The sequence below is a fragment of the Macaca fascicularis genome, chromosome 2 (genome assembly GCF_037993035.2).
Source record: "Macaca fascicularis isolate 582-1 chromosome 2, T2T-MFA8v1.1".
Lineage (NCBI taxonomy): Eukaryota > Metazoa > Chordata > Mammalia > Primates > Cercopithecidae > Macaca > Macaca fascicularis.
Window position 1 is genome coordinate 153,067,494 of NC_088376.1, and position 20,162 is coordinate 153,087,655.

At 50.9% G+C, this 20,162-nt stretch overlaps 1 protein-coding gene and 1 long non-coding RNA gene across 4 annotated transcripts in view; one reads left to right on the plus strand and one right to left on the minus strand.

Annotated features, from left to right (window-relative positions):
- Positions 1-805: 805 nt before the first annotated feature.
- Positions 806-12,795, minus strand: LOC107126751 (uncharacterized). The gene is made up of 3 exons (XR_001483532.3): positions 12,739-12,795; positions 4,595-4,682; positions 806-4,454 (listed from the first exon to the last, which is right to left on the minus strand). It is a non-coding gene; the product is annotated as an uncharacterized lncRNA (long non-coding RNA).
- The window catches only part of LOC102120488 (FYVE, RhoGEF and PH domain-containing protein 5), a 122,869-nt gene continuing 114,621 nt past the window's right edge, over positions 11,915-20,162 (plus strand). For 2 of the 3 annotated variants that reach the window (XR_006696018.3, XM_045385692.3), the window contains exon 1: positions 12,065-12,247. Coding sequence is in view for 2 of the 3 variants with exons in the window: in XM_045385692.3 (XP_045241627.2) it covers positions 12,235-12,247 (13 nt within the window). In the remaining variant the exon portion in view is untranslated. Of the gene's footprint in view, positions 12,248-20,162 lie in introns of all 3 variants that reach the window. The other variant, XM_005571694.4, reaches the window with a different exon arrangement.

Here is a 20,162-nt window from a genome sequence, read left to right on the forward strand (position 1 = left end):
GGGGACATTCTGGGCTGAGCACCCACCCTGGTGAGCTGATGACCAGGAGAGCCCTGAGCTTTGGATCTACAGATGCAGAGAGAGATTGTGAGAAGGTTCAGGGTGCCCACTGGTCATGCCCTTAGCTTCTCCAGGCCTCAGTTTCCCCATCTGTGAAGGTCTCTCCAGCTCCAGCAGGAAGCCTAGATTATCCACAAAGCAAAGAGCTCTTTGGGAGGAGCCTTCTGTAGTCACCAAGGTTCCTGGGTGACCATCAAGCTGGTTAAGACCTCAGGGAACCTCCTCTGGACCAGTAGACACTATATTGGTTCCTGAAGCCCCAGGATGATCCAGACAAATAGGTCTATTATTTCCATTTTAAAGACAAGGAACTTGAGGCTTAAAGAGAAGTTAATGACTCATCCAAAGTCATGTAGCCAGTGAGTGGTGGACTGGGTGGGGGTGTGGGGGTTCCCAGGGCTCTCAGACCCACAGCCACTGAGCCACTTCATAAGTTCAAGAAGATAAAGAAGGCATTGTCACTTCCATTCTATTCATTCCTTTATGCACCCCCTTTTTATGCGCTCACCTACTATAGAGGTGAGTGAATAAAAGCAGAGATTCCAGAGCCATCCTGCCTGGGTTCAGACCCCTACCCATCATGCAGAAGCCATAGGACTGAAGGCAAAAGACTTAGCCTCCCTGTGCCTCGAATTCCTTATCTCTCAAAGAGGAGACCAAAACTGCACCTCTCTCCAAGGGTTGTTATGAAGATTAAATGAGTTAATATATGTAAAGCACTTACAGCCTGGCACACCGTAAGTCTCAACTATGATTGTTTCTTTATTGCTATGACCCAGTATTACACAAGTCGTTATAATAAAACATTGGCAACAACCTAAATGTTCAACAATAGGAGAGTCACTAAGTCTAGCATGATTTCTCGATTTCAGTGGATACGATAGTAATTAAGACAGGGTGGTCTTGATGCAAAGATCAACAAATAGACACAAGGAACACAAAGGAAAGTCCAGGACTAGCCCAACATGTATAGAAGTGCCAAATTTATAACAGGGGAGACCCAGCAGTACAGTGAGAAAAGGTGTTTTAAATAAATGGTGTTGGATAAATTGGACATTCACATGGGAATAAAAAGATTCTTGACCCCTTCCTCACACCATACACCTAATTCTGTTCCCATGACCTCTGACCAGAATATTGGCTATGTGTATGTTCACTCAGCCCTGTGCATTTGAAAAAGGTAACATTATGAGCAAATGTGTGAACTTGAAATCATAAAGCCACTTCAAATGTGTGCAGACTGACGAGGAAGCCACGGTGAATTTGAGTGGTGTTGGTGGCTCCATGTGAGTGAAATCTTTGGTTGTGATGGTTGTCCTTTTAGGAAAATGAAAGACATTCCTTTATTTTGAAGTTAACTTGCACATCTCATCCAATCCAAGATTATCGCGGAGAAGGAAGGTGAATTTTAGGCAACGAGTAGTCAATAAGAAAGTTCCGATTTCCTTTGGAGAAAAAGGAAAACATGTTTTGTTGTCCCCCAACAGTGAGATGGAAAAAAATAACCAAGGGAAAAGTCACCCCACGCTTTCCTCGAGACCGTGGGCCCCCACCACTGTGGCGCCATGAGGAAGTCGAAGGTTGAGCGAGCAAAACATGTTTTCCTTCTGCAGGACATCTGTAGGAACTGTTGGAATCAATTATTGGAAAACACAAAAATAAAATAAACTCCAGCCCATGGTAAACATTATCCCTTCTTTCTGGGATCAGGAAAACAAAGGCCAGGATTGGGGTCAGCATGGAACAGTGGGCAAACACGAGCAGTAGGAGGCAGGGACCTGGGCTTCAGGTAGAGCAGGATGAATCTGGAACCTTCCTGAGCCTCAGTTTACCCATCTGCAAATTCATGATCCTGAGTCCACCTCACAGAGTTGGGGGTGAACATGCCATTTCACTCACTCAATAAATGTGTATTTTGCTCCCAGTCTGTGCCAGGCTGTGAGCAGGGGCTGGACCAGCTCCATGGCTATGCAACCAGTGCAGCCACACTGGGCCCCACATTGAGGAGGGCCCTGTGCTTGGCTCAGACCCCCACATGCTGCAGTGACATCTAGAAATTCTTAATTTTTGAAGAAAAGGTATTGCATTTCATTTTGCACTGGACCCCACCAATTATGTCTCTGATCATCCGAGTGAGGCAAGAGCCAGTGTTGCTTTTAATTCCTCATCAGGTGCATCTGACCCCACTGGGTTTCCCCTAATGCTTGGTGTAAAGAAGGTGCTGATAAATGCGGGTTAAAATGAAGGTACAAGGAGAAGCCAGGGGTATGGATATTGTTCTACCACCCACCCAGGTGTGCCTGGCCACAAGGGGACCCCTTCACACCCTTGTAAGTGCTGCACCTGCCACTGTTTCAGGGGAAATTATCTCGATTTTGGTTGGGAGGATCTTGAGTTAAAACCAGGTATGTGGTCACAAATGACCTGGGGTCAGATCTTTCTGCTGCTTGCCAGCTGTGTGTCTAAGCAAGTCTCTGCGCCTCAGTTTCCTCACCTATGAAGAGGGTGATACATGCTTATATACAAGACATATATATGTGCAGGGTGCTTATGGTCCTGGGAGCACCAATAGCCCAATCAGCTCGAGGGGGCCCTGAGCTCTTACCTATGCAGACAGGCAGGGAGTGTCTGGATCCTGAGGGAGGTGTTTATAGCCAGCGGCAAATTCTCCTTGGGCTTCCAATTTAAGAATTTGACTTGACCCTGGGATGCTGTGCCTGGACAGTGAGGGCTGACTGCTGCTGCCTGTTTATAGGTGAGATGTGAACAAATGGTATTGGTTAACCAAACTATCAAGTCAGTGAGAAATGGCACGTGGATTAGATCTCCAAACACAATGTCCACCTGCTGAAGGACGTGAAATCCTAATTCACTGCCTACTATGTGCCAGGGACTTTGTAAACAATACTCAGTAAAAACAATCTAACATTGCCGACAGTTACCTGAGTGCCAGGCACTGGGCTAAGGGCTTCAGGGTCACCATCTTCTTTCATCTTCCTAGTGGGCATGTGCTGTAGGTGCCAGAAAAGCCTCATTTTAGATGAGGAGAGGGACACCCAGAAGCAACAGGGCCTTTCCAGGGACTCAGGGCTGGTGAGCGGTGGGGCTGGGGCTCCATCCCAGCGTCAGAGTTCACACTGTAGGAAATAATCAGCCCGATTCAGTGTGCGGCTTCTGCTGGGGGTGGAAGGTGCTTTCCCCACACCCGCCCCCCTCATTAGGGACTCCCCTAAGCTGTAGAGGACCAGGCTTCAGCCTGGGACCCCCCTGCTGGAAGGCAGCTTGGAGGCTGCTTCTGCAGGGACTGTGTGTGTTGACAGCAGCCTCTTCTTGAAGGACAGAGTCCCAGCAGCCACAGGGCAATGGACCGGCGCCCAGAGCAGCCAAGTGTTTTAATGGTGTTCCCAGACTGGGCCTGATTCATTTCTCTAAGTGTCTGGGTTTTGGGTGGGGGGAGATGCACCCCCAGCAATTAATGATGTCGGTGACAGAGGTTCCCACTTGCCTCCCATGTCTGTACACACAAATGCACAATGCTCATTAAGCTAATTAATACGGTCTTTCCGGAGCCACTACCTCCCTCACCCTCTGCCAGAGGGCCGGCAGAGAGAACACAGTCTCCACTCTGGAGCTCAAATGGGGAAAATAAATCAGGAGTCGGCGCTGGTGGCTCATCAAAATGCCTCTCTTTAAACCATCACCCTTCCTGGTGCACTGGGGAAGGTGACATTGCTACCTCTGTTCTGCAAAGCCAGCACACAAGGGAAGGGTCAGCCCTGTGAGGACTGAGCTTCCTGTCCCCAGAATTTAAGGACAGGTGGCTGTCAGAGGTAGGAAGTTGGAGTCAATTGCTTGTCGGGGCCTTCCCGAGATGCCCCGACTCTAGAGCTGGGCACAACATGGCATGGACAGGCCCTAACCCTTAGACCCTACCACACACTGAGTGAATGATTAACGGCCGGGTTCTCCTCTGATAGCCTAGTTCGGACTTCAGGCTCTTTGGTGAGAAGGGAGTCCCTGTGTTCCCCCAACCCCAGGCTTTTAACAGGGCCTCCAGAGCCTTAACCCCCGTTTCTCCAAATGAAGAATCTCATTCCAGCTGCAGGGAATCTCACCTCACTGGGCCTGGGGGCAGGCATGGAAATGTGTATTATACCCAGCTCAGAAGATCCTTCAGATCAGGGAGTTTGGGCTCCCCTGCTTTAACCCAAAGGTGTGGACCTTGGCAGTGACCTTGTCAACTCCTCAGAAAGTCAAATCACCCTTTTTCATTCTCTGTGCATGAGGCCCCTTTCAGCTTGGTGGGAGGGTAAGCAGGAAGGCACAGGTTTACCCTGGGTTTACCCTCAACTCCTCTGGCATGAACCTTTACTTCTCTCAGTCTATCTCCTCATCTGAAAAATGGAGATAATAACACATCCCTTCCAATGCAATCAGCAACCAAAAAAGTTCCTGGCAATTGTACTTGCTCAATAAATGTTAGTTCTCTTATAGGGCGAACGTTTAACCTTTGCTCCCCGCACCCCCAACTAACTCTCTTGAGAGATAGTTCCTTGTTCTCTGTGCTGGAGATGGAGCAGCCGCCAGGCAAGACCCAGCCCTGCCCTCCCGGGATTGGCATTCTAATTGGGGAGACAGCACGCACATACACAGACAAATAAATGGGACAGTTTCACATAGGAATGAGTGCAGAGAAGGAAGAGAACTGGGTGATTGGATGGCAAGGGACTAGGGAGTGGTGTCAGAGGTGCCTCTGTGAGGGGGACATTTCAGACCTGAGAAATGAGAGGAGCCAGTCCAGCCATGTGAACATTTAGGAAGGAGTTTTCCAGGGGATGGAAATAGCAGGTGCAAAGTCCCTGGGGCTGGAGGACTCAGCAGAGTCAGGGATGGAGAGGAAGGCCAGTGTGGCTGAAGTGAGTGAAAAGGGGGAGGTGGTGGGAGATGGGGTGGGGAAAGGGGGCATGATGAGGCAGGTGGGGTGCTCGGCCTTAGGGGCTGCGGTGAGGAAGGAGGATGCTATTCCCAAAGCAACTGGTGAGCTGCTGTTGTGTGCAGCCACAATGCTGGGAGCTGTGCTCGTGGCATCCTTACAGCGACCACTGCGGGTGGGAGAGGGACAGCTGGTGGCCGGTTACGGAGAAGGCTGGGCTCCTGAGTGGTGGCCACATTTGGGTGCAGACCACAGAGTCTCCACCTTCCCCCACCCTCCACAACAACAAATGACTACCTCTCCCCATGACTCAGGTCTCTCCAGGGTTCTCAGGGCAAAGTCCCTTTCAGAGTCCCAAGTCCCTGTCACTCTGCACCGAATCCCACCAGTGCCCATGGCCAAAAGAAAACCTTTTACAATGTGAGTTAGAATCCATCCCTCCCCTGCTTCACCTCCTCTGTGGCTCCACATTTTTGTTCAGAGAATGAAACCCAAAGTCCTTGCACTGTGTGGCCCAGATGAGGGCCAGCCTCTCCACCCCTCTGAGTTCACTTCCATGTTGTCCTCCATCCAATGGGTATAACATCCAGATTTGCCTTTCCCTTGGAACGGTGGTGAGACTTGGGGGCTGTCCCTTGGGGGATGTGACCCCCAGTTGTCATCTGTATGCCCAGGAGAGGTTGGCGAAGAGGCTGTCAGCCAGGCTTGCCCTCAGAAGGGTTAATGTGGCCTCTTTGTCCCATGGTTGCCATAGGGACAGTTCCTGCCCTTCAGGAAGCAGGGAGAGCAGTTTCCTGTTTTGAAGAAGGCTTGAGGGCTGTTTTCCTCCAATCCGCCTGCCCAGAGAGGGGCAGGAAGCCTAAGGCCAGCCGCCCCTGCTGCTGGGTGTGTGGCGGAGCCGTGTCCACACCCAGTCAGCCAGGAGGGGCTGTTGTGGAAATGCAGCCTCGGGAAAAAGCCAAACAGGCCAGTGCAAGGAAAAAAAATGGCTGGCCGGAAGAGGGTGGCCGCTTCCTCCACAGACCTTGAATCCCACCCAGTGATAAAAATCCCACCCAGTGATAATAAAAACTCCAAGCTGACCCTGCCCAGCCTCTGACTCCCCTCCCCCAGAGCTCAGTCGTTCCTTGGAGAGCCGAAGACTGCTGGACCAAGACCTTGAGGCCCCTGCCTACCCCTCTCGCCCAAATGCACTCCCACCCAGCACGCTGGATGCTCCGGCTTCATCAGATTTGGCCCCCATTTTCCATCCCCACCCCTGTCTGGAATGCCCTTGCCTCTGATGAGGGTGCAGATCAAAGCCCACCTCCTCCTGAAAGCCTTCCAGCATGCCTTTGAATCCCTGCAGCCCCCGAGGGTCAGGAACATTCATGAGTTCAGGTCTTATCTCCTCTTGTGGCACCCCGACTCCTGCCTTCCAGGTTTCCCACCTCCAGGCTTGCCCCTCTGACTCATCCACCACTCCAGCTACCACATAGCTTTCTACCACACAGGTCTGACCATGTCACCCCCTCCCCCAGACTATGGCTCCTCTTCACCTCCAGGGTAAAGTCCAGACTCTTTGGCCCACCATCAGTCAGAGAGCTTTCACATACATGTCCTGTGCTGTGACCACAAAAATTTCTCACCCTGCCTACCTGCCTTCCTCTTCCATCCCTCCAGGCGCTTGCTCAGGCGGTTTCCCTGTACCTACTAGGGACACCCTACTGCTGCACCTGGAAAATGCTGCCTGACCTTTCAGGCCCACCCCAAATGTCACCTCCTTTCCTCTTAGGGGTAAGCTTAATTCGATCCCCAACTTTCAGCTCAGCTGCCCTGCATGACTGTTAGCTGATCCCAGGCCCTTCTCTCTGACCACACCATGAACTCTTTAAGGACAGGGAAGTGAAGAGAGAAGAGAACTAAAATTCACTGAATCCTCACTTCAACCCAAGAGAGGTTTCATTATGCCCATTTTACAGAGGAGAAAAGTGAGGTTGCAGCGAGTTGAAATGACTTGCCCAAGGCCACAGAACCAGTACCTGGTGTGGTTGAGAACCTGCTCATCTCTCAGCCTGGGTGAGCATGGTAAGGGCGGTGGGGGTCCGAGCCAAATTTATCGGATGTCCCCCAGCAACGTGTGTAGCATGGGAAGGGAAGGGCAGCCTTGCTAAGACATCATTTCCCTCCCCCCTCTACCCCCCAACCCCGCCCCCTGCACCCCCAGCAGGTGTCTGGCTTAGATTTGTCCTCCCTGGAGCCAGGAAGGCAACTCAATTACTTTTCAGGGGAAGATAAGCCCCAGAGGCTGATGGTGTCACAGCCGTGGCACTGCAGGGTGAGCAGTCTGACACTGCAGGGACCAAGAGGTCAGCAGCTGAAGAGGCTGCAGGGCCAGGGTAATTTCCTTCTGAATAGCATGCATTTTCTTCTAGGTGACAAAAGGTGGACCTCGTGGAAAATGGGAAACACCGGGGGCCCCTGCCACAGGAGCGGGATGCAAAGGTGGCCGGCACGTGTGGGAACCAAACCCTGAGGGTCACCCCTTTCTGCGTGGGGGCCGGAAGCAGAGCCCAGGCCACGTCCACAGGCTGCTGCTCTGCTCTCGCACTGCCCTCCACTACCCCCAACTCTGCTCATTACAGCATGCACAGGGTGCTCAATAAGTGCTCCTTCCTGATCTTCTCATGCTCTGATTGTGGGGCTTGTGTGCCCCAGTTCCTGGTGAGCTGACTTTGTGAACATTTATGGAGCACCAACTGTGTACTAGACATCATTTATTAAGCACCCCCTGTACCCCTCTCCCGTACTGAATGCTTTAGATGAATGACCTCATTTACTGAGGAGACACTATTATCATTTCCATTTGATTGGGGTTGGGGAGGAGTATGCTGAAGTAGGTAAGAAGGCCAGCCCCAGAACCAGAGTCCCATGCCCACCACTTACCAGTTGTGTATTCCTGGGCAAATAAGTACCTTTGCCTCTCTGCACTGTGGCAGTCTCATCTGTAACATGGGGGTAATAACAATGCCTACAGCATGGGTTTGTTAGGAGGATTAAATGAGGTAATATATGCAAAACATATATCGAATGCACAAATATATCAGCATATAGCTCAGCAAATATCAGCTATTATGATTTGCAAATGAGGAAACAGGCTTAGTGACTCACCCAAGGTCACGCCCAGGTTAATGTGGCTCCTGACCACCACATCCCACTGCCTGTCTGGAGGCTTGGTGATGGGCACTTTCACATGAGCTCACAGAGCCTGGGGTGCTTTTTTGTTTCTGGAGAACGTGGCACATCCAGCTTTGGAGCTGGCTTAAAGGCTTCAGGCCTGTGGGAATAGGGAGCTGGATTTCAGTGATTTGGAGCTGGGGCTGCCATAACCCGAGCCGTGTTCAGGGAGGCAGTCAGCCCCAGATTGTCCAAGGATGATAAAAAGATGGGAAACATTTGCTGACTTGGAGAATGGTGCACTATGCATGTGCATGAGTAAGAAGTGTGTGGGATGGAACTTTGTGTGTGGGGAGGGTCCTGGGGTCTTAAAGGGTGCAGTGAGGGGTGACTTTGTTTTCGGAAGCCTCCGGAGAACCTGTCATCACCACCTCAGGAGTCTAAAGGCACCTGAGGGGTGGTACCATAATGCGAACACTGGTTGGGAGTCAGGAGATCTGTTTTCCCCACTAGTGCTCTCATTGGGCTGGTGGTGATTAGATGTTGGGTGGCCTTCCTCAGCTAGCCTGGGAGCTCTGGGAAGCACAGGGTGAGGCTGGGCTGTGAAGCTGGCCAGGCACCTGGCACAAAGTAGGCACTCCATTCATTTTTGCTGAATGAATGAATTGAAGAAAGGAAGGAATGCCCAGGATTCCGGTCAAGATTCTGCCATGGTGACCTTGAGCAAATGTGGTATAAAGCAAACAGCATACGCCCTAGAGACAGACAGACCTGGGTCTGACTCCACCACTGCCTCTGGGTGTTGAAAAAGTGTCTCACCCCTCTGATCCCCAGCTTTCTCACCTGTAAAATGGGGACAATGATAAAAATCACTTTACATTGTCATGAGATATATGGAAAGGGTGGAGCACAGAGCTGATGCTCAGCAGACATCCGCTATTAGCATTTGTTATCACTATCATTGCTATGAAAGCCTGCTGTTACTGCCACTGTCTCCTCACCCCGCTGATGCACTGGAAATCCAAGTTCCTTTGATCCTAAGTTCCCCAGGCTCTGAGGCAGACATCTGGCTGGTCCTTGGTTGTGGCGGAACCATGGTGATGGTCCCCTTGGCCCCCACTTCCAAAGCTCCCGCTAGGTTTTCACCGCGAGGTTGCTGGCAGCTGCTGGCCATTCTGATTGTCCAAAGTAGATAGAAAGAGATGGCAGGAGGGAAAGAGCAAAAATAAAGGGGGAGAAAGGGAAAGCCTGCTCAGATGTCAATCTCGCTGGCATCTGCCTTAGAGTTTCCTGTCCTCCACCTTCCAAGCTCCTCCAGAAAAGCGTGGAGAGGTTCTTGCCCACAAAAGGCAACGCCAAGAACTGCAAGCATTCACAGAGTAGTAAATGGGTGAATGGGATGAGAGTCCTGGCTGGACTGTAAGGGCAAGTCACTTCCTCTCTCTGGGCCTCAGTTTTTCCATCTGTAAAATGGGGATATAATAACTCCTTTATAAAATTCTTGGGACAAAAACATGTGTTAAAGGCTCAAGAAAGTAGTGATGATGGTCATCACCCCCACACATCATGTCTTTTTGGGTATCTGCAGTCATTCCCCCTGAATTCAGTGAGTGGCTGTGGCTCAGTCCCATAAATACAACCACCAGTATTGGCAGTGGGTGTTTGTAAAGCCAACAGTGTCTCCCATCCATTTTCTCTTATTAGGAAAAGCAAACAAAGGAATAAGCATTTCAACTTCACAGCCCATCACTCCACACTATTGTGTGGCTTCAGCTACACAAGTTCAGACTTGTGTTTTTCCCAGCTGGCCTTGGTGCTATGGTCTTTTAAAGTAGACTTTGCTTAGCCTGAAGCCCAAATTCAACAGTAGTGGAAATGGCTTAGCCAAACCTTGAGGTCTCTTCCTGTCCTCCCTTCTCCTTTGCATGGACTAACAGTGAAGAGTAACACTGGCAGTGAATTGAATTATCTGAGCCTCCCTCACCTGCTCCTGCCCTGGGGGTTCTAGGGTATTTTGCTTTTATTTCTAATCTCAGAAACAAGATCAATTTTTTAAAAAAATATATTTTCTTTTTGCATCAAATATTGAAGCGATTTATCCACTCACTCATTTGTATCCACATTTAAACACAGATATACCTGCCCACACCTTGTATACCACCAACTCTACCACCTCCCTCAACTCCACCACCTCCCTCAACTCCACCACCTCCATCAACTCAATCCACTCCCTCACCTGTCCCACCTCCATCACCTCAACTGTCTCAACCGCCTCCACCACCTGCATCACCTCCTTCAGCTCCACCTCCACCACCACCACCTCCTTCATCTCCTCCAGTTCCACCACATCCACATCATCTATCAATTCCACCACCTCCAACTCTTCCACTACCACGGGGTATATTATGTCCTCCAGCTACGCCATGATTTCCACAACTACGTCCATCACCCTCTCCACCTCCACCACCACCACCTCGACCTCCTCTCCACCACCACTGGTTTCTACTACCACCTCTTCCTTCTTCACCTCCGACACCACCTCCACCTTCTCTGTTTCTGCTATTACCACCTTCGCCACCTCTACCACCTCCACCATCACCTCCATATCCATTCCTGCCACACTTCCATGCATGGACCCATAAAATGTGTATCAAGAGCCTATCTAAGTAACACCAAATTCTGCCACAGATTTTCTATTCGAGTCACAACTATTTCTCCACAAAAGCCTGGAGGATTAAGGACTCTGGGGCAGCTCAGAGATGGAAAGGACTTTGAAAGGATCAAATTCAGTTCCTAATTTTACAGCTGGGGAAATCAGATCCACCTCCAGCACCACCTCTGGACACTCCTCCAGCAGGCCAGGGCTTCTCCCATCTCGGCGAATTCTTTGCCCCAGCAATTCCCTCTACTGGGAAGGCCTCTTTTTTGGCTGAACCCTCCCCACTGGGGTCCTCCTCTGAGCTCCCACAGGCACCTGTGCGTTCCCATTCGAGCACGAGCCTTGGGGTAGCAGAACTATCTGCTTTTGTCTGTGTGGACAAGCAGACTGGGAACTCCTGGAGGGTGGAGGCTTGGTCTACAGCGCCCTGCACCAGGCAGGTACCTGCGAGAGGCTGCGAGGTGTGTGCTGAGTGGAAAAGGAGAGGCTTCTCATTAACTGGGTCTCCCTTCCAATGTCACCTCCTCATGGAGGCCTTCCTTGATCACCCAGTCTCTACTCCGGTGGTTCTCAAACCTGGAGGGTTTGATAAAACACGAGGTTTCTGATTCAGTGAGGCTGGGGAGGGCCCCGAGAATGCGCGGCGCCCTCTGAGAGCCATCGCTCAGCCCCATTGCCCTGGTTTCCCTCCCTCGCTTTGAAATGGTGTCTCCACCGACTTCCTCCTGTCTAAGCTCCCTGAGGGCAAGAATTTGGGGCTGTCTTGTTCCGTGCTCAGCGCAGAGGCTGGCGCGGCACTGAACGAATGCCCATAGTCAAAAATAAAGGGATAGATGGTCCGCTGGGCGAAGGAGCCAGGAACACCCCAGAAGCCCAACTCACTGAGTTCTCGTCCTTAGAACCCCAGCGCCTCCCACGGTGCCCATGGCCACGGCCCCTTTAAATGTGCGCAGGGACGCCCCGGCCCTCGCCTCCCTGGATCCCTGACCGAGCAGGAAAAAAAAAAAAAAAAAAATCCTTCCTCTTCGGGAGCGGAGGAAATGTCTAGGAGGGGGCGGAGGCGCGGCTGCGGCGCAGGCAGAGGCTCAGGCGGAGGCGCGGCGGCCAGAGCGCAGCGCGCCCGGAGCCAGGAGCGGACGCGACGCCCCGCGCTGCCCCAGCCGCCGCCCCCGTGATCGCGCCCCCTCCTCCTCCCCCAGCTGCCCCCGCCCCGCACCCCCGCCCGGCGGCCCCGCCCCGGAGGCTCGCGCCCCGCGCCCCTACTGCCCTGCGCGCCGCGCGGAGTCCGAGGCGCGCCGGGGCCGCGCGGGCGCCAGGGGGTGCGGGCCCCGCGGGGCGGCCGCGGAGGGAGGCAGTGTGTGGAGTCGCACTGGGACCCGCGGACGGACTGACGCGCGGACGGCGGCCCTGGCCCCGCGCGCTGAAGATGAACAGAGCAGGTAGGAGGCCCGGCGACCTCCGGCGCCGAGGCACGAGCGCGAGGGACCTTGGCCGGGCGCTCCAAGTTGGAGCTGCCAGGGCGCCCGGGGCAAGCTTCCCGAAATACCCTGACCTTCCCGTGCCGCTCGGCCTCGGCCAAAGCGTGCGCGGCTCCGGGGTCCCCTCGCCGAGGAGGCTGAGAATCGGGGGCCCCCGTCCGAAGCGCCCTGCCTCGGGGACCTTCTCAGCCTTGGCGAGGCCGCGCCCTTGCCGTGCGCGCCAGTACCCCACTCCCACGGCGGTCTCCGGAGTGACTGTCCCTTCTGCAACGGAGAAAGACGCCCCTTTCGCAAAAGCGACTTGGTCGGGCCCCAAAACCTTTGCCCTCCATTCCCCACCGTCCCGGACAGGTCCTTGCTCATCTATCAGGGGCCACACCTGACCCACGGGACCCATCCGGAGCTCTCCCCGACTCCGGGACCAGTTCCCAGTCCTTCAGTACTTGGCACACAGGAACGAGGATTCCTGCTCCCTTCGCTCCCCATAGACCCCGAGGCTTGGAGCTCACTCTCCAGATGAGCCTATAAAGCCTTAAATTAATCCCCCTATAGCGCACCCCTCCCTCGCAGCGCCCTGGCCGGGGACGTTCATCGTGCCTCTCCTGGGGGACCCAACTCCAAGGGGACACTCCTGGCCACCGCGCTGAGCCTCTCCAGGTTCCCCCACCCCCAGTCCATCGTGTTCCTGCTCTATGAATTTGACTCCCTCAGCTCATCCCTGCAGTTCAGAGATTCCGTGAAATCAAAATGTGTTTGAAATCGCAGGGATCCCTCCAGAGTAGTGCCATTTAACGGATTTAGAAAGTGAGACTCGGAGATGGGTGGTGCCTGAAACCCAGTCCTCGGGATTCCCAACTCCATCTACGGGGAGCGCAGAAAGTTCCCTTAAGATGAGAGTTTGCAAGGGAACAGACCCCGCTAACTTCATCTGCCTGCCGAGGAGCAATCACCACTCTATTTTCTTTTTCTCACAGAATTTAGTAGAAGGCAGCCCGCTCCCCGACCAACACCCTTGTCCAAAGCCATACTCCAAAACACACATCCCTAAAGAAACAGGAAGCCACCATTTTGGCTGTCTTGGAACCATATCCTGCTGGTGTGTGTGTGTGTGTGTGTGTGTGTGTGTGTGTGTGTGTGTGTAGGATTTTTTCTTTTAAAAATCTTTTTAATGAAAAAAAGTCATTGTTTTAGCAGTGAGGTGCAGGCTGCGCGTTCAGACAGTCTGAAAGTGTGGCAGTACCTCCCGTGTCCAGGCCCTGTTACTGCTGGGCATATAGGCACCTGGACAGTTAGTGAGTGTGGGTCACAGAATTGGGGAGCAGGATCGGGGATGCCACTTTTCGGGAATGGAAGAGGTGGCAACAGAGGCCCAGAGCCCAGCCAGCCACTGCTTGGAAAGGGGGTTGCCTCCTGCCTGTGCTGGCATGGCCTGAACAGAGCCAGGCTAGCTTCTTCCTACACTCCTAATAAAACTCGCGTTGTAACAATGGTGAGAGCGACTCCAGTTTTCCCACGTTTTCCTGCATGAGGCTTGGGCAGACCCTCCCTTCTCTGAGAATCTGGGGGATGGAGTGAGTTGGAATAAACTTAGAAGCAGGTTTGGTCCCAGGAAATCTTAGTCGTTGTCACTCTTGGTTTCAGCCTTCCTGTAATTTGTCTTCAGTATAAACCTGGTTCCTTTTTCAATGTGATGGTAATGATACCAGCCTCACATTCAGACCATGCACCATGGTCTGAATTTCCTGATCACGTGGCTTGGTGGTTCACAGACTCCATAGGGCTGAATCTCAGAACCATCATATGCTTAGTTATGTGACCTTAAGCAGATTATTTAACCTCTCTACACCTCAGTTTCTTTATCTGAAAAACGGGGTTGTTAAGATTAAATAGACTAAAACATATAAGGTGCCTAGAAAAAAGTGTCTGTCGCATAGCAACCAGTAAATACCAGCTAATATTTATTGGGTATTTACTATGACTTGGTATTGCTTTTAGGTGTTTTACTTCTGTCAGTTTATTTAGTTTTCACAGTCACCTTATGAGGTGAGTACCATTGCCATCCCCATTTTATAGATGGTGAAATTGAGGTGCAGAGATTTTATGGTCACTGGCTTATTGAAGGGCTGAGACAAGATTGAAACACAGACTGTCCAGCCTGAGAGCCTGCTTTTTTATCCAGTGCCTAACACGTAGTAGGGGTGTAGGAAATGTTTGCCAGTCGACTTTATTAGACATCATGTCTGTTATTTTCCTGAACTTCTCAACAGCCCTATGAAAAAACGGGGTATTTCGTCATTTTACCAAAAAGGAAACTGAGGCTTGGAGAGGCAAAATGATGTGCCCAAGATCACAGAGCCGATGTATAGCAGAGCTGGCATGGAAGCGCAGCCTTCCTGAGCCTCTTCCCACGCTGTCCTGTGCTGTCTTGCTGGTAGTGCCCTGTCGTGGATCACTGGACCAGCCTAATAGCAGCCTAATTAGAAATCATCAGGCTTGGCTTGGACATTCCAGCAGGCACCCAGGAATGAAAGTTACATTAAGATGTAATTGGAAGGTGAAATTGGAAGATAATTACTCTTGCAACATATGGTTATGAGACTTCCAGGGGGAGTATAGTGAGCTGCAGCTGAAACAGACTTTGTAACTGAAGATGGGATGTCAGAGGATGTCTTAAGAAGAGCCAGGAGTTTAGAAGGCTTGGTCGGCCAGAGCAAACCAGACTGACTGTTTGGTCCAGTCCCTTCACTCTACAGATGGGGAAACTGAGGCCTGGAAAGGGGAAGGGACTTGCCCAAGATCACACCTCCAGTTAAGGCAGAGCCAGGTGTGAAGATCAGGGCTCCTGGCTCCCCACCCAGTGCTCCTCCCAATACCCCTGCTAATTGAACTTCTACATAGCCGACAAGGGAGAAGCAAGCACGAACATGTGAGTGACAGATATTTAATTAAAATAGAGAGAGAAAATATAAACTGGTACCAGGGGGCTGGCTGGGGATTATTTCTATCACTAGAAGCTGTTAAAAATCTCTTCCTCCTGTCAGTGTGATTCCCCCACCCCCTAGTTAACTCCTGGCATCTTGGCTCAAAGGGTGTTTGGAGTTTGAGTCATCCTCAGGCATAGCAAATTGCCAGGAGGCCCTGGGCATTAGTAACTCAGGGTGAGGAGGGACTGACCCCCAGGCTCCGTAATACAAGGAGAGGGAAGGTTCACACCATAGCCTTCTCCAGAGGAACTCAGGAGAGCCCAGAAGGTCCGTCAGCTACATCCATGCTGGGTTCTGGACAGCAAATCCAGAGGAGGAAACTGCGGCTCTGATTTAGCCTATAGTTTCGCCCTACCATACCCTAAAGCTCAGCATACCTTAAAGTTCCCTGGAATGCTGTATCCAGGTGGAGCCTGTTTTTTAATTGTGAATATCCTCCTGTCCTTCAACCTACACTCAGTGCTCTCGCTTTTCTGGGTCTTCTGTAGGCAGAATTGCGCTTAGACCCAGATAACATGATGCTGAGGTCAGGAGCTCTATCTGGCTCCCTTTTGTGAGGCGGGTGAGTAGGAGGGGGCAGAGCTGGATGCTCTCGTATTCTTGATCTGTTTGCACCCTCATTTCTGCTGGCTGGGGCCCCCAGAGCTCCCTCCTTGGCCCTGCCCTCTTCTCTGTCCTCTGGTTATCTCATCAGGCTCCTGCCTTAACTTCCATCTCTATGATGGTGACCTCTAGTCAGACCTATCTTCAGAAGCCATAGCCTGCTTCACATCTCCAGCTGCTTGACATCTCCACCAGGGTGTATAATAGGTGACTGTGACTGGAGTTTGACCCGTGCAAACTGAAATTCTGGGTTTCCCTCCCCAGCACCTACAGTCTTTCCTGTTCCAGTTGGCAGAAACTTCACCTTCATAGTTGCTCAGACTCAAAACCTTGGTGTCGTTCTTGACTTTTCTCTTTCTTTTACACCCCACATTCATATGGTCAGCAGATCCCCTCAGCTCTCCCTTTCTGTTAAGAATCTGACCTCTTTTCACCTCAGCCTGGTCCAAGCCTCCATCATCTCTTGCTTGGATAATTGCAGGAGTCTCCTCACTGGTCTCCCGCCCTTCCGCACCATTTCAGTTTATTTCAACATATTAGGCAGAATGTGCATGTCCATCTGCCCAAAATCCTGCAATGGCTTCCCACATCACTCTGGGTCAAAGCCCGAGTCCTGCCATGGTCTACAAGGCCCTGCGTAATCTGCACCCTCCTATGATTCCTCTAGCCTTGTCTGCTTCTCCTGCTTGATCACTCGCTCCCCTCCGGCCATGCTGGCCTCTTCGCTGTTTCTTGGATGCCAAGTGAGTCCTAGCTTTCCTCACCACTTGCATGTCTTTGCTCACATGTCCTCTCAGTGAAGCCTATGCTGGTCACTCTATCTAAAATTGCAAAAAAAAAAACAAAAAAAAAAACAAAAAAACTCCTAATCATTTTCCATAGACTTTATCATCATCCAGCATATGATATGTACTGTACTTACCCTTTCTCTTGCATATCTCCCACCATCTCTTAATACAAGGTCCCTGAGTCTGGGGGCTTTGTTACAATTATTGATGCATCCAAAGAATCTAGATGAGGGCTTGGCACTTAGTTGGCACTCAATCAATATGTATTTAGTGGAATTAGACTAAGAGAAATTGAATGGTAGCAAATTAAAGCTAGTTGTTCACTTTCTGGTCAGTTGGTAGTTCTGAGCCCTGGACCCAGTCTTATGTACTTTTTTGTTTTTTGAGACGGAGTCTTGCTCTGTTGCCCAGGCTGGAGTGCAGTGGTGCAATCTCGGCTCACTGCAAGCTCCGCCTCCCGGGTTCACGCCATTCTCCTGCCTCAGCCTCCCAAGCAGCTGGGACTATAGGCGCCCGCACCATGCCCGGCTAATTTTTTGTATTTTTAGTAGAGACGAGGTTTCACCGTGTTAACCAGGATGGTCTTGATCTCCTGACCTCGTGATCCGCCTGCCTCGGCCTCCCAAAGTGCTGGGATTATAGGCGTGAGCCACCGTGCCCGGCTTACATACATTTTTTAACTGCCCAGCTGTTTCTGGTCACCCTGGACTTAGTTTCCCTGCATTTTATCCTTCTCTGCCTCACTAGATGCTGGGACCCCTGAGTCTCCATCATAGAGGAAACACTCTGTGGCAAAAAGGGGATGGCAGAGGGTCAGGTGACAACACCAGAAAGCAGGAAACGCAGGTTCTACCACAGCTCTGCTCTGGAGTTGCCAGGTAGCCCCACACCAGTCACTCACTCTCTCTGTGCCTCAGTTTCCTCATCCTTCATTGAGGGTCAGATGAAGCCTTTCTGGTTTTGGCTTGCCTTGATCTCAGAGGGGGTGTGGCTGAAGCACTCTGCGCCTGGGGCTGGGAGCACAGGACAGATGCTGAGTGTTTGCCATTCCCAGAGGCGCCTGTGGGGAAGGCATTTTCTTGCAGGATCATGCCTCAGACACCCACCATAACCTTTGCCTAGGAGACAGTGCCTGAAGATCAATAGCTTGATTGGATGAAGGACTGGGTGGGAGGGGGTGATGTAGCCAAGGTGATGGTCATTTTTCATGGTCCACCTGTCCCTTTATCACGTCTCATGGCACCCATGTGAAATGCCCACCTGTTAAGGATGAGAAATGAGAGTCCCACCCCCAAAGAATAATTTTGCGCCAATGCCTGCCACCCAATGTTGACAGTGTGAAGTTCATATTACGTAGTGTATCGGTGTAGAGCAAGACTTCAACCAAGGGAAGATCTGGGGTAGGCAAAGATGGACTTTATCTGAACAACAGCTATTATTTATTGAGTATTTCTATGTGAAGGCCTGCTATTGAGCCTTTTTTATATATTATGTAGCCTTTAATTTTTAAAACAACCATTGAGGGTAGGTGCTTTGTGGCACCCATTTTACAGATGAAGAAACTGAGGCCGAGTTTCATAGCTGATAAGTAGCAAAGTCAGGATTTGACCCAGATCAGCCAGGCTCCAAAGGTTCCCTCTGTTACCCCACCCTGACAGGTAGCTGAAGCGTATCATTTCAAGCTCCAATTTTTTGTTTTTCACTAATTTGGATAGATATTTTTCTAAACTAGGATGCACTTGACTGTGTATGGAAACAAGGAGTTTGATAGTCACTATTTCTAGAAGATTCTGGGTCATTGTATGGATGTCGGTGGTTGGCCTGGGCATTGATGTGGATGAAATGGTGTGGATTATAGGTTTGATGCAGTGGCTATTTTAACCTTTAAATCCATTGGCACTGACACCAACTTTGGCTTCAGAAATACTGAAATTGAGGTGCCAGTGGTACAGTCCCATGAAGAAGTCTAAACCAGTTAGAGCTGTGCTGCACAGTACGGTAGCCACCAGCCACATGTGGCTAGTGAGCATGTAAAATGTGGCTAGTCTGAATTGAGATGTGCTGCAAATGTGAAATGCATATTCGGTTTGGAACACTTAGTAATAAAAGAATGCCAAACATCTCATTAATACATTTTATATATTGATTACATATTGAAATAATATTTGGATATTTTGAGTCCAGTAAAATATATTGTTAAAATTACTTTTATCTTTTTTTTTTTTTTGAGACGGAGTTTTGCTCTTGTCACCCAGACTGGAGTGCAGTGGTTCAATCTCGGCTCATTGCAACCTGTGCCTCCCAGGTTCAGGTGATTCCCCTGCCTCAGCCTCCTGAGTAGCTGAGACTACAGGCGTGTGCCACCACACCTGGCTAATTTTTGTGTTTTTAGTAGAGACGGGGTTTCACCATGTTGACCAGGCTGGTCTCGAACCCCTGATCTCAAGTGATCAGCCCGCCTTGGCTTCCAAAAGTGCTGGGATTACATGTATGAGCTACCACACCCAGCCTTGCCCATTTATATTTAATGTGCCTATAAGATAATTTAAAATTACCTATGTAGTGATATATGTGGCTCACATACCAGGGACAGCCCTGGATTAGAGATTAGTGGTGTTAGGTGCTTCAAGGACAAAAGTGGGCCTAACATGCATGGGAAGAGAGGAGTTTACTGGCAGAGACCTCCTCCTGGCAGTCTGCTTCATCTTCCCTCCTGTTAGGAGCCAGGCTGTTATTTTGAGGCCACTTGTGTCATACCCAAGCCTTAGTGGGAATGGAGCTGGGAGATTAGACCATGCTGAAGGGGAAACGTGGGAGTCCTAATCCATGGGTGGTGGGGATCCAGGCAGTACTTTTGAAGCAGGGATGTTGGGATGGAGATGGATTCTATGTCCGCAGTATGCAAGGGAGCTTAGGGGGCCAGGCAGGTGACAGGGAAGCCAGGGAGGAGGCATGAGCAGTCTTGTGGCAGAGAGATGCTGAGCTCAAAAGTTGGCAACCACTCATTTGACCGTTCCCCTTCTCTAGATCCTTCCTATCCTGCAAATCTTAGCTAAAATGTCACCTTCTTCAAGAGGTCTTCCCTGGCCACAGCAGCCCATGCTTCTCTAATTCCTGTTGCACTGTAGTCTGCACCAAATCTTTTATTCTGCCATGGTCAGTAGGTCCTCAGCATCCACAGGGAAGAGACCTTTTGCAGATATCCATGTTGGCAAGTACTATATAATTTCTCCCATGAAATTTGGGTGTAGGCCTGGCTGGACACAGTCCTGAAGCATGCAGATTCCAGACATGACCCCCAGCAGAAGCACACATCACTGTTTCAAACCTTTGGAGTGTCATTCATGAAGGGATGAGATGGCAGCTCTTCAGTCATAATAGTCCAAGGGTCCCTGGCTCTACCCTCCAGTTATTCTAACTCAACAGTGAGTTCTCAGCAGAGTCTGTCTTCTCTTGACCCTAGGAGACCCTGCTGTCTGCAGTGCTATGTGTGTAGCTAGT